Source organism: Entelurus aequoreus, linkage group LG05 (genome assembly GCF_033978785.1).
Source record: "Entelurus aequoreus isolate RoL-2023_Sb linkage group LG05, RoL_Eaeq_v1.1, whole genome shotgun sequence".
Classification (NCBI taxonomy): domain Eukaryota; kingdom Metazoa; phylum Chordata; class Actinopteri; order Syngnathiformes; family Syngnathidae; genus Entelurus; species Entelurus aequoreus.
In genome coordinates, this window is record NC_084735.1 from 50,253,133 (window position 1) to 50,276,622 (window position 23,490).

The 23,490-nt window shown below is 39.5% G+C and overlaps 1 protein-coding gene across 2 annotated transcripts in view; it reads right to left on the bottom strand.

The window, feature by feature from the left end:
- The window catches only part of fez1 (fasciculation and elongation protein zeta 1 (zygin I)), a 53,704-nt gene that overhangs the window by 23,668 nt on the left and 6,546 nt on the right, over nt 1–23,490 (bottom strand). Inside the window, exons 2-3 of one of the 2 annotated variants that reach the window (XM_062048317.1) lie at nt 8,492–8,851; nt 3,991–4,078 (exon numbers count right to left, since the gene is read on the bottom strand). In XM_062048317.1, the coding sequence (XP_061904301.1) occupies nt 3,991–4,078; nt 8,492–8,820 (417 nt within the window). In that variant the 5' untranslated portion in view covers nt 8,821–8,851. The remainder of the gene's footprint in view (nt 1–3,990; nt 4,079–8,491; nt 8,852–23,490) is intronic. The other variant, XM_062048318.1, reaches the window with a different exon arrangement.

Here is a 23,490-nt window from a genome sequence, read left to right on the forward strand (position 1 = left end):
TAGAACCGAATAGACCCATCTCGGCCTCTGACAACCTCAGAGAGTGGTCTCCTGCTGGTGCCCAGAGTCAGGACCAAACATGGTGTCTGCGTTTGGATCAAACCCAGGACATTCGTATTGTGAGGAACATGCACTACCCCCTGTTCTACCGTGCTGCTAAAATTATGAGTGATTTTATAAATATATTTTTATTTTTGTCTTTTTGTAATTTTCTGTAAAGCACTTCAAATTGCCTTGTGTACGAATTGTGCTCCATAAAAAAACGTGAATTCTAATTGTGTTTAAAGTTCATTTTTGGTGGTCCAACAAATACAATAAAATGAACAAATATTGTGTTATTAATCGTGATTTTAATATCAATGAAAATAATTGTGATTATTATTTTTCCGTAATCGTTAAGACTTACTCATAGTCATTCTTTCAGTTTGTTTTTCTGTTTCGTCTTTGTATTTGTCTGTTTGTTGCATTTTTGTCATGTTTTTGTTTGGCTGCTAACATGTTGAGAGGTCGATACTGAACTTATTGGAGGTGAGAGGAAATTGTCCAGCAAGTAGTAAAAAGTGTTAACTGGTTTACTGTTTGTTTCACTTTTTCTTTTCACTAAAGCTTAACATTTAACTTTTTTCCTTAAATAAAACATTACTATTTCTTTCAATATATTTACTGTTTCTGAATGTCAGCCCACTGAATTTAACGAATGTCATAGTTATTGTTACCTTAGTATTTATTCTTTATTCACTATTCTTTTCATTTGTTTAAATGCTAACTTATTACTTTATTTATTTTACTGCATTATTTTAGATATCATTTTGTGGACAAAAAAAAAACCAATTCACATACTCTTTGATGTTTAATCTTTTATAGTTTAGCATTCAAATGGTAAATACATTATTCAGTAAAAACCTGTAAAATTCTAATGAGTTTTTTTAGTTAGTCTGTCTTGATCAGTACTTTATCATGTCTCGAGCACCACAAATTATGCAAATTATATGACAACTTTTGCCGCCACTTTCTGGAAAAGCTGCCACAAATTCGGCCATTAAAGGCCGCAACAATTGAAAAAAAAAGCCTGCCAAATTCTTGAGTGCCTCCTTTATACCCTGGTATGACACTGAAAGCATGCAGTGATGTAAAACCACTGCCAGATGTTGACAGTAGTTGTCCTAAGTGTCCTAGTATTACAATTTATAACCCATTATGGCCCGCGATGGAAAAAGTTTGCCCACCCCGATCTAGACTCTTTCTCACAACGTGGCATCTGCAGACCTAGGCGATCATAGCATTCCACAAGTTCCACTTCTTTGATGTTCTCCAACTCTTTCTGCTATTGATGCATTTCAACTAATTAACAGGATATTTATTTCACTATTTCTCTTTACCTCTATATTCACTGCCAATGCCAATATAGTAAAAGTTCAGTCACACTTTTGAAGTGAAGTGAATTCTATTTATATAGCGCTTTTCTCTAGTGACTCAAAGCGCTTTACATAGTGAAACCCCAATATCTAAGTTACATTTAAACCAGTGCGGGTGGCACTGAGAGCAGGTGGGTAAAGTGTCTTGCCCAAGGACACAACGGCAGTGACTAGGATGGCGGAAGCGGGGATCGAACCTGCAACCCTCAGGTTGATGGCACGGCCACTCTACCAACCGAGCTATACCGCCCCCTTTTCTAGCAGAGGTATTTTTCACATTTAATTCACTTTTCTCAGATTTAACTCACTTTTCTCAGATTTAGCAAATGTTATTCCCATTTAAGTTTGAATGAAATGTTGACTCTAAATATTATATCTTAAAGGCCTACTGAAATGAATTTTTTTTATTTAAACGGGGATAGCAGATCTATTCTATGTGTCATACTTGATCATTTCGCGATATTGCCATATTTTTGCTGAAAGGATTTAGTATAGAACAACGACGATAAAGATTGCAACTTTTGGTATCTGATAAAAAAAAGGCTTGCACCTACCGGAAGTAGCGTGACGTAGTCAGTTGAACATATACGCAAAGTTCCCTATTGTTTACAATGATGGCCGCATGAAGTGAGAGAGATTCGGACCGAGAAAGCGACAATTTCCCCATTAATTTGAGCGAGGATGAAAGATTTGTGGATGAGTAAAGTGCAAGTGAAGGACTAGTGGGGAGTTGAAGCTATTCAGATAGGGAAGATGCTGTGAGAGCCGGGGGTGACCTGATATTCAGCTGGGAATGACTACAACAGTAAATAAACACAAGACATATATATACTCTATTAGCCACAACACAACCAGGCTTATATTTAATATGCCACAAATTAATCCTGCATAAAAACACCTGCGTGTTTGTTATGCTAGCTCCTAGCTCCTCTGCTAGCTCCTAGCTCCATAGAACACGCCAATACAATTCAAACACCTGATCAACACACACAATCACTCAGCCCAAAAGACCGTTTACCTAACCCAAGGTTCATAAAGCTTATATATTTTTAAAAAGTTACGTACGTGACGCGCACATACGGTCAAGTTATCGAATGTTTAGCAGCCAAGGCTGCATACTCACGGTACCTGATATTCAGCTGGGAATGACTACAACAGTAAATAAACACAAGACATATATATACTCTATTAGCCACAACACAACCAGGCTTATATTTAATATGCCACAAATTAATCCTGCATAATAACACCTGCGTGTTTGTTATGCTAGCTCCTAGCTCCTCTGCTAGCTCCTAGCTCCATAGAACACGCCAATACAATTCAAACACCTGATCAACACACACAATCACTCAGCCCAAAAGACCGTTCACCTAACCCAAGGTTCATAAAGCTTATATATTTTTAAAAAGTTACGTACGTGACGCGCACTTACGGTACGGTACGTGTTATGCTAGCTCCTAGCTCCTCTGCTAGCTCCTAGCTCCATAGAACACGCCAATACAATTCAAACACATGATCAACACACACAATCACTCAGCCCAAAAGACCGTTCACCTAACCCAAGGTTCATAAAGCTTATATATTTTAAAAAAGTTACGTACGTACGCAAAAAAAAAGCCAAAGCTGCATACTCACAGTAGCACGTCTGCGTCTTTGTCATCCAAATCAAAGTAATCCTGGTAAGAGTCTGTGTTGTCCCAGTTCTCTACAGGCGTCTGTGTATCCAAATCAAAAGTCCTCCTGGTTAGAGTCTCTGTTATCCGAGTTCTTCCATCTTGACTGCATCTTTCGGGAATGTAAACAAAGAAGCGCCGGCTGTGTACTGTTGTGGCTGACTACGTTCGAAAAATACGTCCATTTCGCAACGACAACTTTCTTCTTTGCTTGCTTGGCTTCCTTCTCCATAATGCAATGAACATGATTGAAACAGATTCACGAACACAGATGTCCAGAATACTGTGGAATTATGAAATGAAAACAGAGCTTTTTCGTATCGGCTTCAATGTGGAAGGCATACCCGTGTTCGCCGGGCTACGTCACGCGCATACGTCATCCTCAGAGGCGTTTCGAACCGGAAGTTTAGCGGCAAATTTAAAATGTCACTTTATAAGTTAACCCGGCCGTATTGGCATGTGTTATAATGTTAAGATTTCATCATTGATATATAAACTATCAGACTGCGTGGTCGGTAGTAGTGGGTTTCAGTAGGCCTTTAATGTAAAATCTAAACCTAAATCTTGGTTTGGATTTAACATTTAGGTTTAAATTTAACATATGGGTTTAGATTTAGATTCAACATATAGGCTTATATTTAATATATAGATGTATACCTGTATTTAAGATTTTCGTTTAGATTTAACATGATACATAATATTTTGAGTCAACATTTAATTTAACTTAAATGTGATGAAAATTAGCTAAATCTGAGAAAAGTGAGTTAAATCTGAGAAACGTGAGTTAAATCTGAGAAAAATTCCTACTAGAAAAGTGTGACTGAACTTTTACATTTGGTACCCAATATGCCAGGTTTAGTTCTAGATCTAGACGTAAAGTCACATTATGGACTGGTGTTTACCTCTTGGTCAGAAAGATTGCCGTTGAGTCCCTCTGAGACTGGACCGTCCCACCCAGTTATGTAGTTGTCAGTTAAGGCATCCCATACGCTGCAAAAAAGCATGCAGTATTAATATAGCAGTGTACTTTTACGGTTGCACTAACATTTCACAGACATCAACAAACAAGTATTTGCGTCTGCACATAAATAAACATGACAGCTATTTAAGTATAACAGGATGCATGATATGCAAAGGAACAATGCACAATAATAAAATAAAGATTGCAACATATTTAAAACAATATGTTGTGCAGAAATGAAACCAAAAATTGCTCACAGTAACGCTCCAGTGGTGTGTGCAGCCCAATGCAAGCATCTGTTTGAGTGAAAAAAAAATGAAGGAGACTGAAGTATCCTTTTGTTTCAGTTTTTTTCCCGTGGGCCTCTGCTTGGCACTGCCCACGCTCAGTCACACAGTGGACACTATTGAACCTCTGACTCAGTCTGAACTCATGGTGGCTTACACCAGTGCATTACCAGGCTCAAAGTACCACTGCCCTTTGCTTGTCGAAAAAAACCTACTTTGGTAACTTAAATATGACATAGGCCTGCCTGATGGCCCATTTTGGGGATTTTTTTTTATAGCTATTCGCAGAGAGGTAATGATAACAATGATACATTTTCAATAAAGTAGAATATGAGAAAAACTTATAATGGATTATTATAAGATGACCAACTACTTCATTGAGAATGTAAAACAGGTATTCACAGAAATACGTATTCATGTGTAAGTACTTAAGCCCTGAGTTTAAGGGGGCAACTTTCCCCGAAAATGTACATCTGCATCGTCTTAGATTAAAACTACTTAAATTACTCGCTGAGTGAAACGATACCTGTACCGTTGCTAAGTGTTAGCGTTCACCTAGTGCAGGGGTCGGCAACCCGCGGCTCCGGAGCCGCATGCGGCTCTTTGACCACTCTGATGCGGCTCAGCTGCATACTTGCCGACCCCCCGATTTTCCCAGGAGACTTGTGGATCTCAGTGCCTGTCTAAGAAATCTCCAAGGGCAATTATAATCCTATTTTCACTGTAATTACTAAATAAAGGGCGTGCCCTAAATGCACTGCAGTAATTGTCCTCTACAGCATTTACTAACAGCGTGCCAACCCGGCCACATGTTGTACGTAGCTTTTACTTGCACACGTAGGAGACAGCAAAGCATACTTACTCATCAGCCACACAGCTTACACTGACGGTAGTGTAACACAACACAACCAATACCCAGAATCCCATGCAGCCCTAACTCTTCCGGTCTAGATTATACACCCCCGCTACCACCAAACCCCCCCACACATCAACCCTCCCCCCTCCGTGCGTCGGTTGAGCGGAAGAGTTAGGGCTGCATGGGATTCTGGGTATTTATTGTGTTGTGTTTATGTTGTGTTACAGTGCAGATGTTCTCCAGAAATGTGTTTGTCATTCTTTTTTGGTGTGGTTCAAAGTGTGGCGCATATTTGTAACGTAACAGTGTTAAAGTTGTTTTTGTACGGCTACCGTCAGTGTAAGCTGTGTGGCTGTTGAAGTAGTACGCCTTGCTGTCACTTACATGAGCAAGCTGAAGCTGCATTCTACATGTGGTTGAGCAGGCACACTGTTTTGACAGACTGTATAGGGCGCCAAAAGCAGTGCCATCACGCCCTGATATTCGGGAGTCGACCGGAAATAATGAGAGGATTGGCAAATATGATGCTATCAAACGCCATTCATTCAAAACTCGCGGACCGCACTAACATCAAATTTCCATATTAAGGTGCGTGCCGGTGCGTGTGTCTGAGACCCCTGGTTAACATAGCACAAAGCAATTTAAGCTTTGTATGCGGTGTTTTTCATTTTACTTTTTTTTTTTGTGGCTCCCTTTATTTTCTTTAATTTGTGAAACTTGCCAAAATGGCTCTTTGAGTGGTAAAGGTTGCCGACCCCTGACCTAGTGCCAATGGTCTTTTGTTTAATGAAATGCTATATGACATACTCTAGCTTCGGCCTATTTGTTGTCTCCTGTTTTCAAAAAATTGCCTTGGTTGAACTTTTAGTGAACGTTCTTCAGGTTTTGTCGATTTACAGCTAATGTATTGTGACAATTTGAGGTTGCATATAAGTTACCATAGCAACACAAATGCAACTCAGCTGCAACCAGTACCGAGAGCTGTAGGTTTTTAAAGGTTAAGACGTTTTTAGTGCTGTGAACCTAATTGGGATGTTGGCAGGCACCTTAAAGTGATGGAGGTGCTCACCCGACTCTGCAAGGCAGTCCAGATTATGGATAGGTACCGTTCACATTGGGAATCAACATTGGTACTCAATGGTACCGATTTTCTGTACTTTTGTGTGTGTGTGTGTGTGTTAATAAATTGTAATTGTTTGATAATAAAATGTTATTTTTAAATGTAACATTTAAAAATGAGCTGATTATGATTACTTTGCTGACCAGTTGTTATATCTTGTTTTCATCATACATTTGAGTCTCATTTGCAATGCAGTTGTACTTTTACGATATTAGATGGCACTACTGTACAGGCTATCAATAGTATGTTGTCTAACTAGGAAGTAGCTTTTTTCATGTTATTTCACACCAGCAGTTTGATTGTAATATTCATCTTCCTTGTAGTTTTCATTACCAAATTTGGAGGTTTTGAAATCGCCATGTAAAATTGCTAATGCTAATAGCCTGTCTGTAAGAAACCCAATGTAAATTAGCATCAAGGTAGCACATTTTGGAGGAGCGAAGCCTTACTTTACATTCCAGCGTTTTCTACCGGGCATACTTTGCTTTGTTGGTGTTGAAAATAGCAACATTACTTAGAGGGAGTTTGGCTGAGTCCGCTGTGAGTGCTGCTTGGGTGATTGCTTCCTTGAGCCGATGTTTAGTCTGTTTCCGGACGTGACAAGTACCACATCCAGTACCCATCCCTAGTCCGGACTGATATGTGTCTGGACATAACCCAATGGAGAGTGATTAGGGTACTTACTAATTAAATTGTCAACTCATTTTTATTTAAAAATATCACAGCGTTTCTTATCTATATATTTTCTTGTGCCCACAACAAGGCTATTTTTAACCACAAATGTTCCACTGCTGGGAAAGGAGGATGTGACCAGGAACAGACAGAAAGAGCCACACACAATACTCAACATTGAATAATCCAGTATTTAGCCTTACAGTGGACTGGTGCAGGGTGAGGTCAAGCTGCTGAAAAAAATTCAAAAATGCATTTTTTTAAGTTTTAAACTTCAGTTACCAGTCTGGTGATTGAACTTTGCCAAAAATAAATAAAACGCATGGCAGTTAGTGTGACTGTGCAATAGTTCAGTCTACAGTCCTTATATGTTAGACCTCGCTCCCCAATGCATTAAGAGCAGGGTTGGCACATTTCATAAACATTCTATGCAGTTGTTTTGGGCCCCAACCACTTTGGGGCCACGTGATCATGGTCTGGGCTTTTGTAGATTTGTTTTATTTCTTTTTTATCTGTCAGTTATAAAATACGACGTCATAAAAGTTAAGATAATATACATTTTGCAGTCGAAGTTCAATAATAAGGTTGTTTAAATTAAATTAGGAATGTGTAACCCCACCTACACCCCCTTGCAAAAACGCAAAGTGGTTTGCTCCTCCTGAGAGTGGAAAACCCAGCATGGAACATTTCACTGTTCTCTCAACACAGACGTCATAAAGTCATCAAAGTTCACATTTACACATTCACACACAGCGACAACATTTGCGAACCTGGATGATGTGGTAGAAGAAAGGCAAAAATATGATACATCTACTTGTGTCGGCATCGGACAAAGTTACGTTTAGGTTTTACTTTTGCATCGCATGGCACATAGTTGTGGTGCTTTCATGAAACCTTGATTAAAGTTCGATACAGAGGCGTCACTAGTTTTTAAAGACAGGAGAGGCTTAACCCCCAGTAGATGCACTAATAATAATTATGTGTAATAATAATAATAATTATATTTTATTATCCACTAATAATAATCCCCTATAAATCAATAGGAAGTAAAGGGAAACTTAACTTGTTTATAATCATATTGAAGGGGTCATTTTTTCTGAATTATAAAATGCTTCCTTGTGGTCTACATAACATGTAATGGTGGTCAAAATGGCCTCCAGGCCAAGCCCCCTTGGACTGCATTTCCACCCCTTCAGCCATGTTGTAGTTTTTAGTTAGTTTAGTTTAGTTTAATATCCATCCATCCATAAAATACCAAAACAGGGCCACAAACAAAATCTTGTTTAGGGCCACACAAAGCCTCGCTTTGCTTAAGAGCTGTGTTAGCCAGTGGGTTGACAGCCAATGGATTTAAGGCTCATTGGCTATTGTGCTTAACTTAGTTCTTAGTGTGGATTTGTGGTTGCTGGTTCAAGCCCAATGTGTGCAGCACTGGACTGTGCAGGAGCGCCATTATATGATTATTTGTAAACAATAGTACAAAAAAACATTTACAGAGGTCACTTACTCTTCATCCTGCATCTGCTCCTCCTCTTCTTGGTTTTGTGACTGATTGCGTATGGGCGCCAGGCCCTCGGTCTTGGTGTTGTAATTGTGGAAACAGACGTTGAGTTTCTCGTCAAACTCGTTGACCAGGTCCTCCATAGACTTGAAACTCATCATCTCAGAGAAGTTCTCCAGCTCAGAGAAGTCCTCACGGGTGATGGAAGCCAAGGGGACGCTGGTGGCGGGGGTGGTGTAAGAGGGGTGTTTGAGTGCCGGGTGTTCGAGGTCATCCATACGGCAAGGGTGGAGGTCTTCGAACTCCTCATCCAAACACACAAGAGGGGCCTCCATGGTGTCCTGTTAGGTGAGTCTCTGAGGCCTGCTAAAAAAGTGCAGTTGAGATTAAAGACGCTGCATTACAGACCAATATCAACCGATATCGATATAGGCAGCAGATCTTCCCTCAAACTAATATTGTGTAATGACCCTTACATGTGCAATGATTTATCAACATTGTCGACAAATATCGACAGTAACATTTGTCAACAATAGTTTTGACGTCAGCTGCCGTTTGAAAACATAAAGTGGAAATATTTACTTTTATTCTTATTAAGAACATTAATACTTTGCTCATTTTGAAAGCAGACCTCGTTTTTATGACACTACAATTGTGATACGGGAGCAGTTAACGTCAGACATCTGGAGGATGCCATCTCAACTCAGTAAGATAGTTAGCTTGTTACTTTGCTAGCTAGCTAACAAGTGTGGGACGAAGCTGTTTGAAAAATAACTTGAACTATCATTTTAGCCAAAGTCTGCCAGCAGTGCAGTGAGGAAAGGCACAATAACAAACGTGTCAATCACAGGTATGCATAACACACACATACACACACACACACACAAACATTAGGCACAAATGCGCTGATATCATAAATTTAAACATACAATCTATTGGATAGCTAAAATGTTTGTTATACGGTAATTTTGTCATATTTGCATATATCGTATTTACTAATGTTGTTCTGTTGTTTTTTTTATTTTTTGTTGTTGTTGTCTCTCTCTGTCTTATCCCCCTCTTGTCCCCGCAATTTGCTCCTCTGTCTTCTTTTTTTTTCTTCTTTCTATTCCTTTCTATCCCCAAACACGAAATACATATTAATTTGTCCATCCTTCCATCCATTTTTCTACCACTTGTCCCTCTCTGGGTCGCAAACAAAGTCAAATACAAGAGAAATATTTGTTGTTAACAAAAGTAAATATGTACAGCACAAATGGGTATCTAAGAATTAATCAATGATAGACATTTATATAAGGTGTTTATCAGATTGCTAAAAATGCCAATAACATACAAGTGTGCAGCTTTTTAAACACAAGATGGGGCTGGACTGAAATAGGAGACTGATTAGCAACCGGGCACAGGTGTGTCCCGGTTGCTAATCAGGCGGCAGGTGTGAAAGCATGTGCACGGCGCGGGGAAGTGAAACTTACAAAATAAAAGCACAGGACATGAACTTAACTACCACACAGAGAAAACAAACAATAGTCCAAAAACAGTTCCAAGGACGTGACAATTAAATAGCTTTGGTGTTTTATTGTTTGTTGTTATTGCTGCTATTGTAGCTGTCCTTTTTGACACAAACAAGTATTTTCTTACAAAAGTTATTTTTGTTTTTCTAACAGCCTAATGAGCATTAAAGTTACAGTATAAATACATATTTATGAATGAATTAGTCATTGTTGTTGTTTTTCAGCACATGCCTAAAATATCTCAAGCTGAATTAAAAAGTTGATAGCTGAATTAAAGCCACTGAATTTGTGTACGCTCTATAATCCGATCAGATAATAGTCAATGACGAGGTGACTATCAAAAGAGTCTTCAGTTGCAGCCCTAAAAAACGAATTATCTTTTTGTGAAAACTCTGTTTGTGCAAAATAAGACAACTACTGCAATATGCAATACAAGTTAATGGTGCTTTCATATGACTTTTTCACTTCCGATACAATACCGATATTGGAGCCTGCCGTTTTGGCCAATACTAATACGATCAAAGCCGGCCCGATACGATTTCAGCGGGAATCAGAGTACATGTTTTTATTATTTTATATTGGGGAATGTTAGGAAAGGTGACTCAGAGAACAATGGTAGATATACACTAACCCTAAGGCACAAAAGAGCATACTTTTATTATTTGGTTGTATGGAATGTTGGAATAGGTATATAGTAATATTGCAGCTTCACTATGTCACAGATTTTTTAAAGCATATTCTACATGTTTTTGGCCTAAATTAAGTGATGAATTGAGTTTTATTTATGTCTTATATGTACTACAGTGCAGTATTTGTCTTATTTTCTAATATGTTTTGGTGATCGATAAAGATATTTACCCAGCAGGACTTCCATTTCCGGGTTAAGGATGACAAGGCTAACAACGAGGGGGCCAATGTCAGCGCTATCTTCGCCATGACAATGAAGTTGACCAAGTTTTGGCTGAACAACTTTTTGATGGACTTCATTTTCAACTCCTGCCTCATCAATAACACATCTCTGAATTGGTGAGTCCTAGAAGTGAGCAATGTCAAAAGACATCAGCGTAGCAGGAATTGATGAGACTCAGCGAGCCAATTAATCAATCAATCAATCAATCAATGTTTATTCATATAGCCCTAAATCACAAAAGTCTCAAAGGGCTGCACAAGCCACAACGACATCCTCGGCACAGAGCCCACACAAGGGACGTCGATGTGAATGACTATGAGAAACCTTGGAGGGGACCGCATATGTGGGTAACCCCCCCTCTAAGTACAGTCCCTAGTGGATCCACATACAGTGAGAGTCCAGTCCATAGTGGGGCCAGCAGGAGACCATCTCGAGCGGAGACAGGTCAGTAGCGCAGAGACGTCCCCAACCGATGCACAGGCGAGCGATCCACCCCGGGTCCCAACTCTGGACAGCCAGCATCTCATCCATGGTCACCGGAACCGGAATAACCCGGCGAGGGGGCAAAGGAGAAAAGAAAACGGCAGATCAACTGGTCTAAAAAAAAAGAGGGGTCTATTTAAAGCAGACCTGGGCATTCTGCGGCCCGCGAGTCGCATCCGGCCCTTTGTGCGTCCCTGTCCGGCCCGGGTGAGGCCAATTATAAATTACAAAATACATTTTAAAAAGTATCTATGTCGAGTGTGCAATACAACGGTGCTGCTTTTGTTTTGAAAAGCGTTATTTGTATTACTTCCGTGTGGACGTATGCGTGTGCGTGATTGTGAGTGAATGTGAACAGCTGCAATCACAAATTACAAAATAAAGTTGAAAAAACATCTATGTCGTGCGCGCAATACAACTGTGCTGCTTTTATTTTGAAAAGTATTATTTATTGGCGTGTGTCCGTGTGTAACCTGCGAGTGAAGGTGCACATGCAGCGACAAGTGATGCACGGTTTACACCCGAGACGCTAAAAAGAGAAAAGTTGATGAAGAATGGCGTATTTTCAACAAGACATGGACTGCAAAGCAACGTTCCCTCTAAGGTGCGTGCCTGCGCAATTGCGCACTGCTCAAGCGTCTGCTGCGCGCAGCAAATATATGCCGCGCACCAAATCAAATCCCATCTGAATTCTAAACAAAATAAACACATTTATTCTGTGTAATTTTGCAATGCAACTTTGAGTGACAGTGACAACAAGCGGCCCTAACGGTGTTCGTCAACACCGTTCAATTGAACACCGTTCAATTATTGTAACGTCTATCGAGATGCTTCGAGGACAGGAACTATATCGATCACTTTATTGAGCAAAACGGTTTATATTCGGACATAACCACACCAAAAACATGAGTAAAACAATTCTATCTCGAAAATCTAGTCATTTTCTGCCGTACAAACCAGGCCAAAACCAACTTGTCATCTGTCACCAACACGCATACCCCTAAGCCACTGGTGCGTTTATGGCCACACAAAAAGTCGGACAACTCAAACACCACACAAAGTTACACTATGACTCCTCAGTCATACGTGTGCTTATTTTACTGTCATTTATTATTAATGTTAATTTATATTAGTCATGGAATGCTGTTACACACTCTATGTTGAAGTATTACTATTATTATTAATTATTATTATTATTATTATTATTATTATTATTATTATTATTATTATTATTTATCTTACGGTATACATCAAAAATAATATTGAGCAAAATTGAATTGAAATATTGTCGATGTGGCCCTCCAGCAGTGCTCGGGTTGCTCATGCGGCCCCCTGTAAAAATTAATTGCCCACCCCTGATTTAAAGGCTAGAGTATACAAATGAGTTTTAAGATGGGACTTAAATGCTTCTACTGAGGTAGCATCTCTAACTTTTACCGGGAGGGCATTTCATAGTACTGGAGCCCGAACAGAAAACGCTCTATAGCCCGCAGACTTTTTTTGGTCTCTGGGAATCACTAGTAAGCCAGAGTTATTTGAACGCAGATTTCTTGCCGGGACATATGGTACAATACAGTCAGCAAGATAGGCTGGAGCTAGACGTGTAGTTATTTATACGTAAGTAGTAAAACCTTAAAGTCGCATCTTAAGTGCACAGGAAGCCAGTGCAGGTGAGCCAGTATAGGCGTAATATGATCAAACTTTCTTGTTCTTGTCAAAAGTCTAGCAGCCGCATTTTGTACCAACTGAAATCTTTTAATGCTAGTCATAGGGAGACCCGAAAATAATACGTTACAGTAATCGAGACGAGACGTAACGAACGCATGAATAATGATCTCAGTGTCGCTAGTGGACAAAATGGAACGAATTTTAGCGATATTACGGAGATGAAAGAAGGCCGTTTTAGTAACACTCTAATGTGTGACTCAAACGAGAGAGTTGGGTCGAAAATAATACCCAGATTCTTTACCGAGTCGGCTTGTGTAATTGTTTGGTTGTCAAATGTTAAGGTGGTATTATTAAATAGATGTCGGTGTTGAGCAGGACCGATAATCAGCATTTCCGTTTTCTTAGCGTTGAGTTGCAAAAAGTTAGCGGACAGCCATTGTTTAATTTCATTAAGACACGCCTCTAGCTGACTACAATCCGGCGTGTTGGTCAGCTTTAGGGGCATGTAGAGTTGGGTGTCATCAGCATAACAGTGAAAGCTAACACCGTATTTGCGTATGATGTCACCTAGTGGCAGCATGTAAATACTAAAGAGTGCAGGGCCAAGAACCGAACCCTGGGGGACTCCGCACGTTACCTTGACATAGTCCGAGCTCACATTGTTATGGGAGACGCACTGCATTCTGTCAGTAAGATAAGAGTTAAACCATGACAAGGCTAAGTCTGACATACCAATACGTGTTTTGATACGCTCTAATAAAATATTATGATCGACGGTATCGAAAGCAGCGCTAAGATCAAGAAGCAGCAACATAGATGACGCATCAGAATCCATCGTTAGCAATAGATCATTTGTCATTTTTGCGAGGGCTGTCTCTGTAGAGTGATCTGCCCTGAAACCGGATTGAAAAGGTTCACAGAGATTGTTAGACGCTAAGTGTTCATTTAGCTGCAGTGCAACAGTTTTTTCGAGGATTTTCGAGATAAACGGAAGGTGGGACACCGGCCGGTAGTTTACCATGAGGTCAGGATCGAGGTTAGGTCTTTTGAGTAGAGGATGAATAACCGCTTTTTTGAATGCTAGGGGAACAGTGCCAGAGGAAAGTGATAAGTTTATAACATTTAGCACTGATGGACCTAATAATACAAAAAGCTCCTTGATAAGTTTCCCAGGAAATGGGTCAAGTAAACATGTTGTTTGTTTTGTCCCATTTACACATCTTAACAATTCCTCTAATGTTATTTCATCAAAGAGAGAGAAACTATTTTGGAGGGCGGTATCCGTCGTATATACAGTCGTATCTGTGTTAATAGAACCCAGTTGTAGCTGGGATGCATTGTCTTTAATCTCCTTTCTAATTACTTCAATTTTCTTATTAACCCTGTAACACCCCTTGTTGTAAAATTACAACGTTACCTTTAACCATCCTAAAAAACAATCTGTTATATATTTTTTTATTTTGTTACCACATTTACATAGTCATTGGGTCCTATTGTTCAGTCTCACAAGTGTGAAGTGAAGTGAATTACATTTATATAGCGCTTTTTCTCAAGTGACTCAAAGCGCTTTACATAGTGAAACCCAATATCTAAGTTACATTCAAACCAGTGTGGGTGGCACTGGGAGCAGGTGGGTAAAGTGTCTTGCCCAAGGACACAACGGCAGTGACTAGGATGGCGGAAGCGGGGATCGAACCTGCAACCCTCAAGTTGCTGGCACGGCCGCTCTACCAACCGAGCTATACAAGGCTATTGGATCGTACATTTGTTTGTAAGTCACGCCTTCTGGCCATGAACTCACACAACCTCTCAAGGTTTCCTTTTAACAAAATCTATTTGTTTCATTGGACTGTATTCACCAGATTCAAGTAATTAAAATGTATTTTATATTTTTTTGGGTTGTTATTACAATGTCTAGAGCATGTACATATGTAGTTAATGTGGAACAGATGCATCAAATTTAATTTAGAGCTTGTTATATAATTGTCGCAATTATAAAAGAGGGGGAAAAAGCGTTTTTTAAGAGTTTTATCTTGTTTCATATTTTTTATATTTGTAATAAATGACTTCATAAAAATATAACTAATGTGTGATTATTATTAATGGTAACCCTGCAAATGAACCCTTAGTTGTTCAGACAACGTGAGTACAAATACAGAAATTCTGCTCCCATCAAAGCCCAAATGTTGCAATATTACAACATTTCTCTAGTAACATAAACATTTTTTTTTAACTCTTCAATTTCTGCATCAAATGCCTCCTACAACAACATCTGAAAGGTCAAATAATATTTTTTTTAGGTTTTTCTATATTTGGGTCTTACAGGGTTAAAGAAATTCATAAAGTTATCTGCCGAGTGGGTGGAGCTACTGGGAGGAGTCCCTTGTTGGGTTAGCGATGCTATTGTACTGAACAAAAATTTAGGATAATTTTTGTTGAGGTGGATGAGATTTGAGTAATATTTAGCTTTAGCTAAGGTAAGCATGCATTTATAAGTTATTAAACTATCACTCCATGCTTGATGGAAAACCTCAAGTTTAGTCGCGCGCCATTTACGTTCCAGCTTTCTACATGATAATTTATGGGCTTTAGTTTCTTCTGTAAACAATGGGGTACGCCTTTTAGGGGCCCTTTTTAGCTTTAGCGGTGCTACACTATCAATGGTGTCGCGCAGGGCGTTGTTAAAGTTGTTAGTGAGGTTATCAATAGAGCCGACATAATTTGGGAATGGTGCCATTACTGAAGGGAGTAGGCCAGCAAGAGTCGTCGTTGTGGCAGCATTAATGTTGCGGCTGCTATAGTAGTTACTATTCTTATTATTTTGTTGACAATGAGTCAAAACTTCGAATTTTATAAGGTAATGATCGGACATTACTTTAGTATACGGGGGTATCGTAACTTTGGAGGTGGTGACACCCCTGACAAGCACTAGATCTATCGTATTACCGTTGCGATGCGTGGGTTCATTTATTATTTGTGTAAGACCACAGCTATCAATTATAGTCTGGAGCGCCACGCACGATGGGGTATTCATATGGATATTAAAGTCCCCCATTATGATTATATTGTCGGCGTGCGTCACTAGATCAGCAACAAACTCTGAGAATTCACTGATAAAGTCCGAATAGGGCCCAGGGGGGCGGTAGATAACAGCCAGGTGGAGAGGCAGCGGTGTGACAAACCTCATAGTGAGCACCTCAAACGAGTTATATTTATTATTTAGGTTAGGTGTAAGATTAAAGTTTTCATTGTATATTAGTGCGACACCCCCTCCCCTTTTAAGAGGACGGGCAACATGTGCATTCGTATAGTTAGGAGGAGATGCCTCATTTAGCGAACAAAAATCGTCTGGTTTGAGCCAGGTCTCTGCGAGACCAACGACGTCAAGTTTGTTGTCTCTAATGACCTCATTAACTAATAACGTTTTGGAAGATAATGATCTTATGTTTAAAAAGCCCATATTATAAGTAGTGGGCTGTTTTGAGGATTGTTTGTTGAAATTATCCGAATTAGCAATATTAATAATGTTGCGTTTATTATGCGTAGTGCACTTTAAATAGTTTCGACCATATCTAGGAATTGATACGACGGGAATTTTCAGATTGTTTGCTGGGTGCTGCGATAAACTGAACGCATCATAGTTAGCCACCTCAGTAGAATGCATGTCTACCTCTGACACAGTCACAACAGAAAAGACATTATGTGAGTTGTGTTTTATTCTAAGAGAATTGCTATGTGTGCAGGGATTATCCAGCCTGGTGCCGGCTAGTTCTACTTTAAATGACTTCTTACCCGGACACTCCACGCTTCTTTGAGGATTAGCCTTTCGCTTTGTTGTTAGCCCCGCTCGGCATCCTCGCTTCTGCTTCCGCTCACACCGCTTACGTCTCCTCCATTGACGGTCCCCGCTACTGCTTGACTCCGCTGTTACAAAGGCCGCTCGATGTAGCCCGCAAAGTATTCCCATGCTAGCGAGTAGGTCCACCGTACATGCATCTTTCAGTCTATAACGACCCGATCTATCCACATCCAGAATTGTCTGTCGGTCGTATGTGATCACAGAGTGTCCACGCTTTGAGCCAGCCATGAAATTGACAGAATTGACGGGTATTTTTGACAAATTCGCTCTACACTCCCAAGAGCGTCTGCAAGCCGCTGCCATCAGGGCGCCGCTATCTTGCCATAATTAATGCTAACAAGACTGCTGTCAGCTATCAGCAGCTTTAAGTAGAGATGAATTCTATTGATGCACTTCATCTTTGACATCATCAGCTTCACATGACATTGGTGAGCCCTTGACCTGAGCGATGTGGAATGACAACTCAGAATACGCAGTGCTAACAACACAGAGATAGAGTCTGGTTGAGGCTGGGCCACACAAATATAGTGACCTTGAGCTATGGTAGACCTTAAGCCATAAGAAATGTAAAATTGAGTGTATGTAAAAAGTGTATATTTTCACACTGTTGATTTCCCCAGGAGATGGCCAGAGGCACTTCCGATTGCTTAAAGGAAGTTGCTCCGTGTTGCCCAATATGTTTTTTTCACTGAAATTTTGTATTCGCTGCTCTAGAGAGTAAAGTTAGATAGTTTTCTCTGGGCCTTGTCAGCGCCAAAGCAGGGCCAATATAGCACCCCACTTATTTGTGTGTTTTAGCTTTTTCAAGGGTGGAAAAGTCGCATATGAGATCTGTTTTTTTGTGGGAATCCCCATTAGCCGTGCTCTTGCTAGCATACATGCCAGAGTACCATACAAAAAAATATTTTGGGGTAACCTCTAACTAATCATATCGGACTATGAAATATCCTATTTTTTTTTTATTTGAATCTTACTGAACAAAAATATAACACAACACTTGTGTTTTTACTCCCATTTTTCATGAGTTGAACTCAAAGATCTAAAACTTTTACTGGATACACAAAATACCTATTCCTATTAAATAGTGTTCACAAATCTGTCTAAATCTGTGCTAGTGAGCACTTCCCCTTTGCCAAAATAATCCATCCCACCTCACAGGTGTGGCATATCAAGATGCTGATGAAACAGCATGATTATTGCACAGGTGTGCCTTAGGCCACGCTGAAATGTGCAGTTTTGTTTTATTGGGGATCAGAAAAGCAGTCAGTATCTTGTGTGACCACCTTTAGCCTCACACAGTGCAACACATCTCCATCGCATAGAGTTGATCAGGTTGTTGATTGTGGCCTGTGGAATGTTGGTCCACTCCTCTTCAATGGCTGTGCAAAGTTGCTGGATATTGGCAGGAACTGGAACACGCTGTCGTATACGCCGATCCACAACAACCCAAACATGCTCAATGGGTGACATGTTCGGTGAGTATGCTGGCCATGCAAGAACTGGGTTGTTTTCAGCTTCCAGGAGTTGTGTATAGAGCCTCGCAACATGGGGCTGTGCATTGTCATGCTGCAACATGAGCTGATGGTGTCGGATGAATGGCACACAACTTATGGGCCTTAGTATCCCGTCATGGTATCTCTGTGCATTCCAAATGCTATTACTGAAATGCATTATCCATAACATAAGCCTGCCTGTAATAGCCCCAACCCCACCATGGGCCATTTGATTTACAACGTTGGCATCAGCAAACCGCTCTCCCACACGACGCCACACATGCTGTCTGCCGTCTGCCCTGAACAGTTATAAAGTGGGATTAATCCGTGAACAACACCTCTCCAACGTGCCAGACGCCTTTGAATGTGAGCATTTGCCCACTCAGGTCGGTTACGATAACAAACAGCAGTCAGGTCGAGACCCCGATGAGGACGATGAGCTTCCCTGAGACAGTTTCTCACAGTTTGTGCAGAAGTTATTTGGTTATGCAAACCAATTGTTACAGCAGCTGTCTGGGGGGCTGGTTTCAGACGATCATGGCGGTGCACCTGTTGGATGTCGAGGTTCCGGGCTGGTGTGGTTACACGTGGTCTGCGGTTGTGAGGCCGGTTGGATGTACTGCCAAATGTTCTGAAACTCTTTTTGGAGTTATAGTAGATAAATGAACATTCAATTCACGGGCAACAGCTCTGGTGGACATTCCTGCAGTCAGCATGTCAACTACACCCTCCCTCAACACTTGCGACATCTGTGGCATTGTGCTGTGTGATAAAACTGCACATTTCAGAGTGGCCTTTTATTGTGGGCAGCCTAAGGCACACCTGTGTAATAATAATGCTGTTTCATCAGCATCTTGATATGCCACACCTGTGAGGTGGGGTGGATTATCTTGGCAAAGAAAAAAAATCTCACTAATCCATATTTAGACAGATTTGCGTGGTGAAGTTGATAGAGTGGCTGTGCCAGCAATCGGAGTGTTGCTGGTTACTGGGGTTCAATTCCCACCTTCTACCTTCCTAGTCACGTCTGTTGTGTCCTTGGGCAAGACACTTCACCCTTTGCCTCTGATGGCTGCTGGTTAGCGCTTGCATGGCAGCTCCCGCCATCAGTGTGTGAATGTGTGTGTGAATGGGTAAATGTGGAAATACTGTCAAAGCGCTTTGAGTACCTTGAAGGTAGAAAAGCGCTATACAAGTATAACCCATTTATCATTTATTTATCATTTAATATTTGAGAGGAATAGGTATTTTGTGTATATTTTGTGTATATAGTAAAAGTTTTAGATCTTTGAGTTCCATTCACAAAAAATGGAAGCAAAAACAAAAGTGTTGTTTATATTTTGTTCAGTGTATATTAATAACAAACTTATTACTGATACCCTATTTCATCACTTATAATATTTATCATTTTATAGTAACATTTTTGTCAGGTCTTTATTGTTCCTTTCACACTAAAACCCAGATGCTCAAGATGCATTTTTTTACATCCGCTTGCCAGTTAGGCTCACAATAAAGTTCATTGGTAAAATATCCCCATGAGAGCTTGGAGAAGAAAATGGTAATGTGCAAATGGTGGTAATAGAGCTAATTTTAGCGAGCGGTGACAAGCCATCCCACGCTCAACAGATGGCAGTGTTCAGAGCTAAGACGAGTAATAATTCTCAGCTCATGCCTGAAAAATTTACCAAAGTGCAGTGAAGTTGCTTTTTTATGGCATTGAAAATGTGAGTTCACACCAAATCCCTTTAAAACTACAGAGCAGCATGACTTTATATATTTAAGCATTTTGGATCTTCTTAGCTCAAAATGCAGTTTGAAGTCATATTCTTATAATTACACTTTATTAAAAATTGCACTAAGCAGTTTGTGTATGTAGTACACAGATGGAAAATATACATTTAAGTGCATGTACTGTATTTTACAGTCAATTGCTGGCCACAATTTAGAATTTGAACCTAAAATCATTATTTTAACTAAATTGTTTAGTTAAAGTTGTTGAACTAAAATAAAATACTGGGATTAATTAAGTGTCATTCATTAGATTTATTTTCAATCAAGTCCCACCGCTAGTTAGTGATGTTTTTCTTCAGTCCCCCACAAGTATCAAATGTCTGATGTTCTTCATTTATACAAAACATAAACAATAGGCCGATTGATATGCCTGAAAGTGATGTGTTTTCAAGGAAAATGCCAAGCAACAATAGCAGACCAATTGACACCAACATTAACCTTTGAATCCGCAGGACGGGGTTGTGTTGGTAATTGCTGTCAACAGTAAACACTCGTCTAACATACAGTAACTAGAAGAATGTCAGGTAATGTAACAGATTTTAGGATAAAAGAGAGCAATTCAAACCCCAAACCATATACGGCTCATGTTTATAGACACTTAAGAAATGTTCTTGTATGGACACGAGACCAGGGGTCTATTTAAAATTGAGTAAGGTCCGTTTATGAAAATGTTCTCACAGTGAAAGTCCCAACTTAATATTGCCTTCAATGACATCAAACAGACAAGCCCATATGAATATCAGATGTAAATTAAATACTGCCATCTCCTAATTGTTTCAATAATACTTATTTGGAGCTAACACGATCGCACCAATATTGCGGTGGAAAAAAACAGGACTAAATCTTTAATCAGTCTAATAAGGTGTATCTTGCATCAACGCTTCTCTACAATTTAAACAAATCTTTGTAAAAAAAAAAAATCTGACAAACATCAAAAACAGTGCATTGTCTGTTACATCTCCACTCATCTATGGCTCAGCATTCCCTTGTATCCCTCTGAATGCCTACATCAGGCTGAATCTTCTGATAAACTTTTAGATTTCCTTCTAATTGTTGTAGCTGACATTTGGGTTCGATTGATTTTGTCACACAATTCCTCTTTTTGTGTATCCATCCGAAACACTCACAATTCTGCCATCAATAAACAACTTTTTGTTTCGCCCCAAAATCCATATAATTTTGATTAAACACTCATGTGCATGTTGCTGTGCTGTAAATGAACGTGTCATGCCTCTTGTACATATTTTATACTGGGCGCTAAGCTTGTTGTGTACATTTACTTCAGAATTCTGTGGATTCTCAAAGGATCTGTATTTGGTGTCAGGATGGCTTAGCGTTCCTACTTTTGATCAGCGCTATAGTTTTAGAGCATATGAAACCGAGCAGTTTATAACTACAAAAACTAGGAAGAATAAACATATCCTTTTCTGTGTTTACTTTTAAATGTTCAGTTGTCTGCATCAACTTGTCCTACGTTCCAGTAAACCGTTGTCTTCCTATTAATTTCTCTGTAGGTAAACAATTTAATTGGCCCATTTTTGGGTGACGTCATCGCGCTTTCCACAACATACCGTAATAACCGTAGTAACTGCACCAACAATCTGTCGCTGCGATTACTAACTGCTAAGCATTGCGAGCATATACTTCAATATTGTAATATTGTATTTTCCATTGACTTATATTCGTCCCATATCCGTAAAAGGTCAGACATACAGGTATAGTCCGAATGTTGAGGTTGCCATTAGTGGTGGGAATCTTTGGATACCTCACCTCATTATCTTTACATCTAAAGTTATTATATTTTATATTATTATAACATTGTACTGTATATTGTTAATATATATTATATTTGTATTACATATTCTCAATATGTGACATTTAATCATTAGTAATTTTAAAAACATGTCTGAAAGGCTCCTGACATATGCAGTATTGCGTCATTTCCAAAATTATTATAACATTGTACTGTATATTGTTAATATATATTATATTTGTATTACATATTCTCAATGTGTGACATTTAATTATTAGTAATTTTAAAAACATCTCTGAAAGGCTCCTGACATATGCAGTATTGCGTCATTTCCAAAATTATTATAACATTGTACTGTATATTGTTAATATATATTATATTTGTATTACATATTCTCAATGTGTGACATTTAATTATTAGTAATTTTAAAAACATGTCTGAAAGGCTCCTGACATATGCAGTATTGCGTCATTTCCGGTTTTTGGATCTTAGTGCGCACGGCATATACTGCATAAATAATTATGGAAGACTAGATATGTGAAAACTGTCGCAGCCTGCTAAGTGAAAAGAGAAATAAAAGTTCTACTTGGCGAGCAAGTTTTTGTGCCTTCTAAAACCACAGATTGTTCAGACTCTTTGGAGAGGGTGGTGGGGAGGGGCGCAAAATATTTTCTTTTTCCAAGGGGGGTGTAACAGAAAATATTTGAGAAGCACTGGTCTACGCTAACCCAGCTAACCATCACAATAAAAGAATGTTAGATGTGAAGTAAATTATATTTATATAGCGTTGTTTCTCTAGAGACATAGTGAAACCCATTATCTACATATTTAAGCTACATTTAAACCAGCATGGGGAGCACTGGTAGCTGGTGGGTAAAGACACAACTAGGATGGCGGACGTGGGAATCAAATCTGGAACCCTCAAGTTGCTGACACAGCCGCTCTACCAACCAGGCCACGTTGCCCCGAGCTAATGAGTCGGCATTGGTTAGTGAGAACCAAACCGACAACTAATGATCAGGGAACATTGACATTAAGGCCGCATTTTTAAACCATCTATATTACTGTATCAAAAATACATAAATAGTCTAAGTTTGGACATATGTCCATCAATTCATGTTCTAATCGTGATGCATTGGAGAGTCGATCATTTTTCCCACCTCTTGTCACCATTTGGTGACGGCTGCACCATATCAGTATAGTGCCCTCCAGGTTTTTGCCACACCGCGATCGCGCCAATTCATGCAAATTCAACAAATCTCTTCAAATTACGTGCGGCCTCGCAACTTTGTTCAAAGACCCCAAATTCCCTAACTATTTTGGTCGATCAGCATCATTTTTCCATTTTCCAATTTGTCTCTGAGCGGCCCTTAAACGTGCGATGATACCAACAAAAACTATAGATCGATCTCAAAAGTTCACAAATGCACTTAACATGCTGGGGTTAATGTGTTGCAACATAAATTAATGTTTAAGATGGACAAATACTTTTCAAGTGTAAAACATACACAGAAAGTCTACAACTTTTGGGCGACAG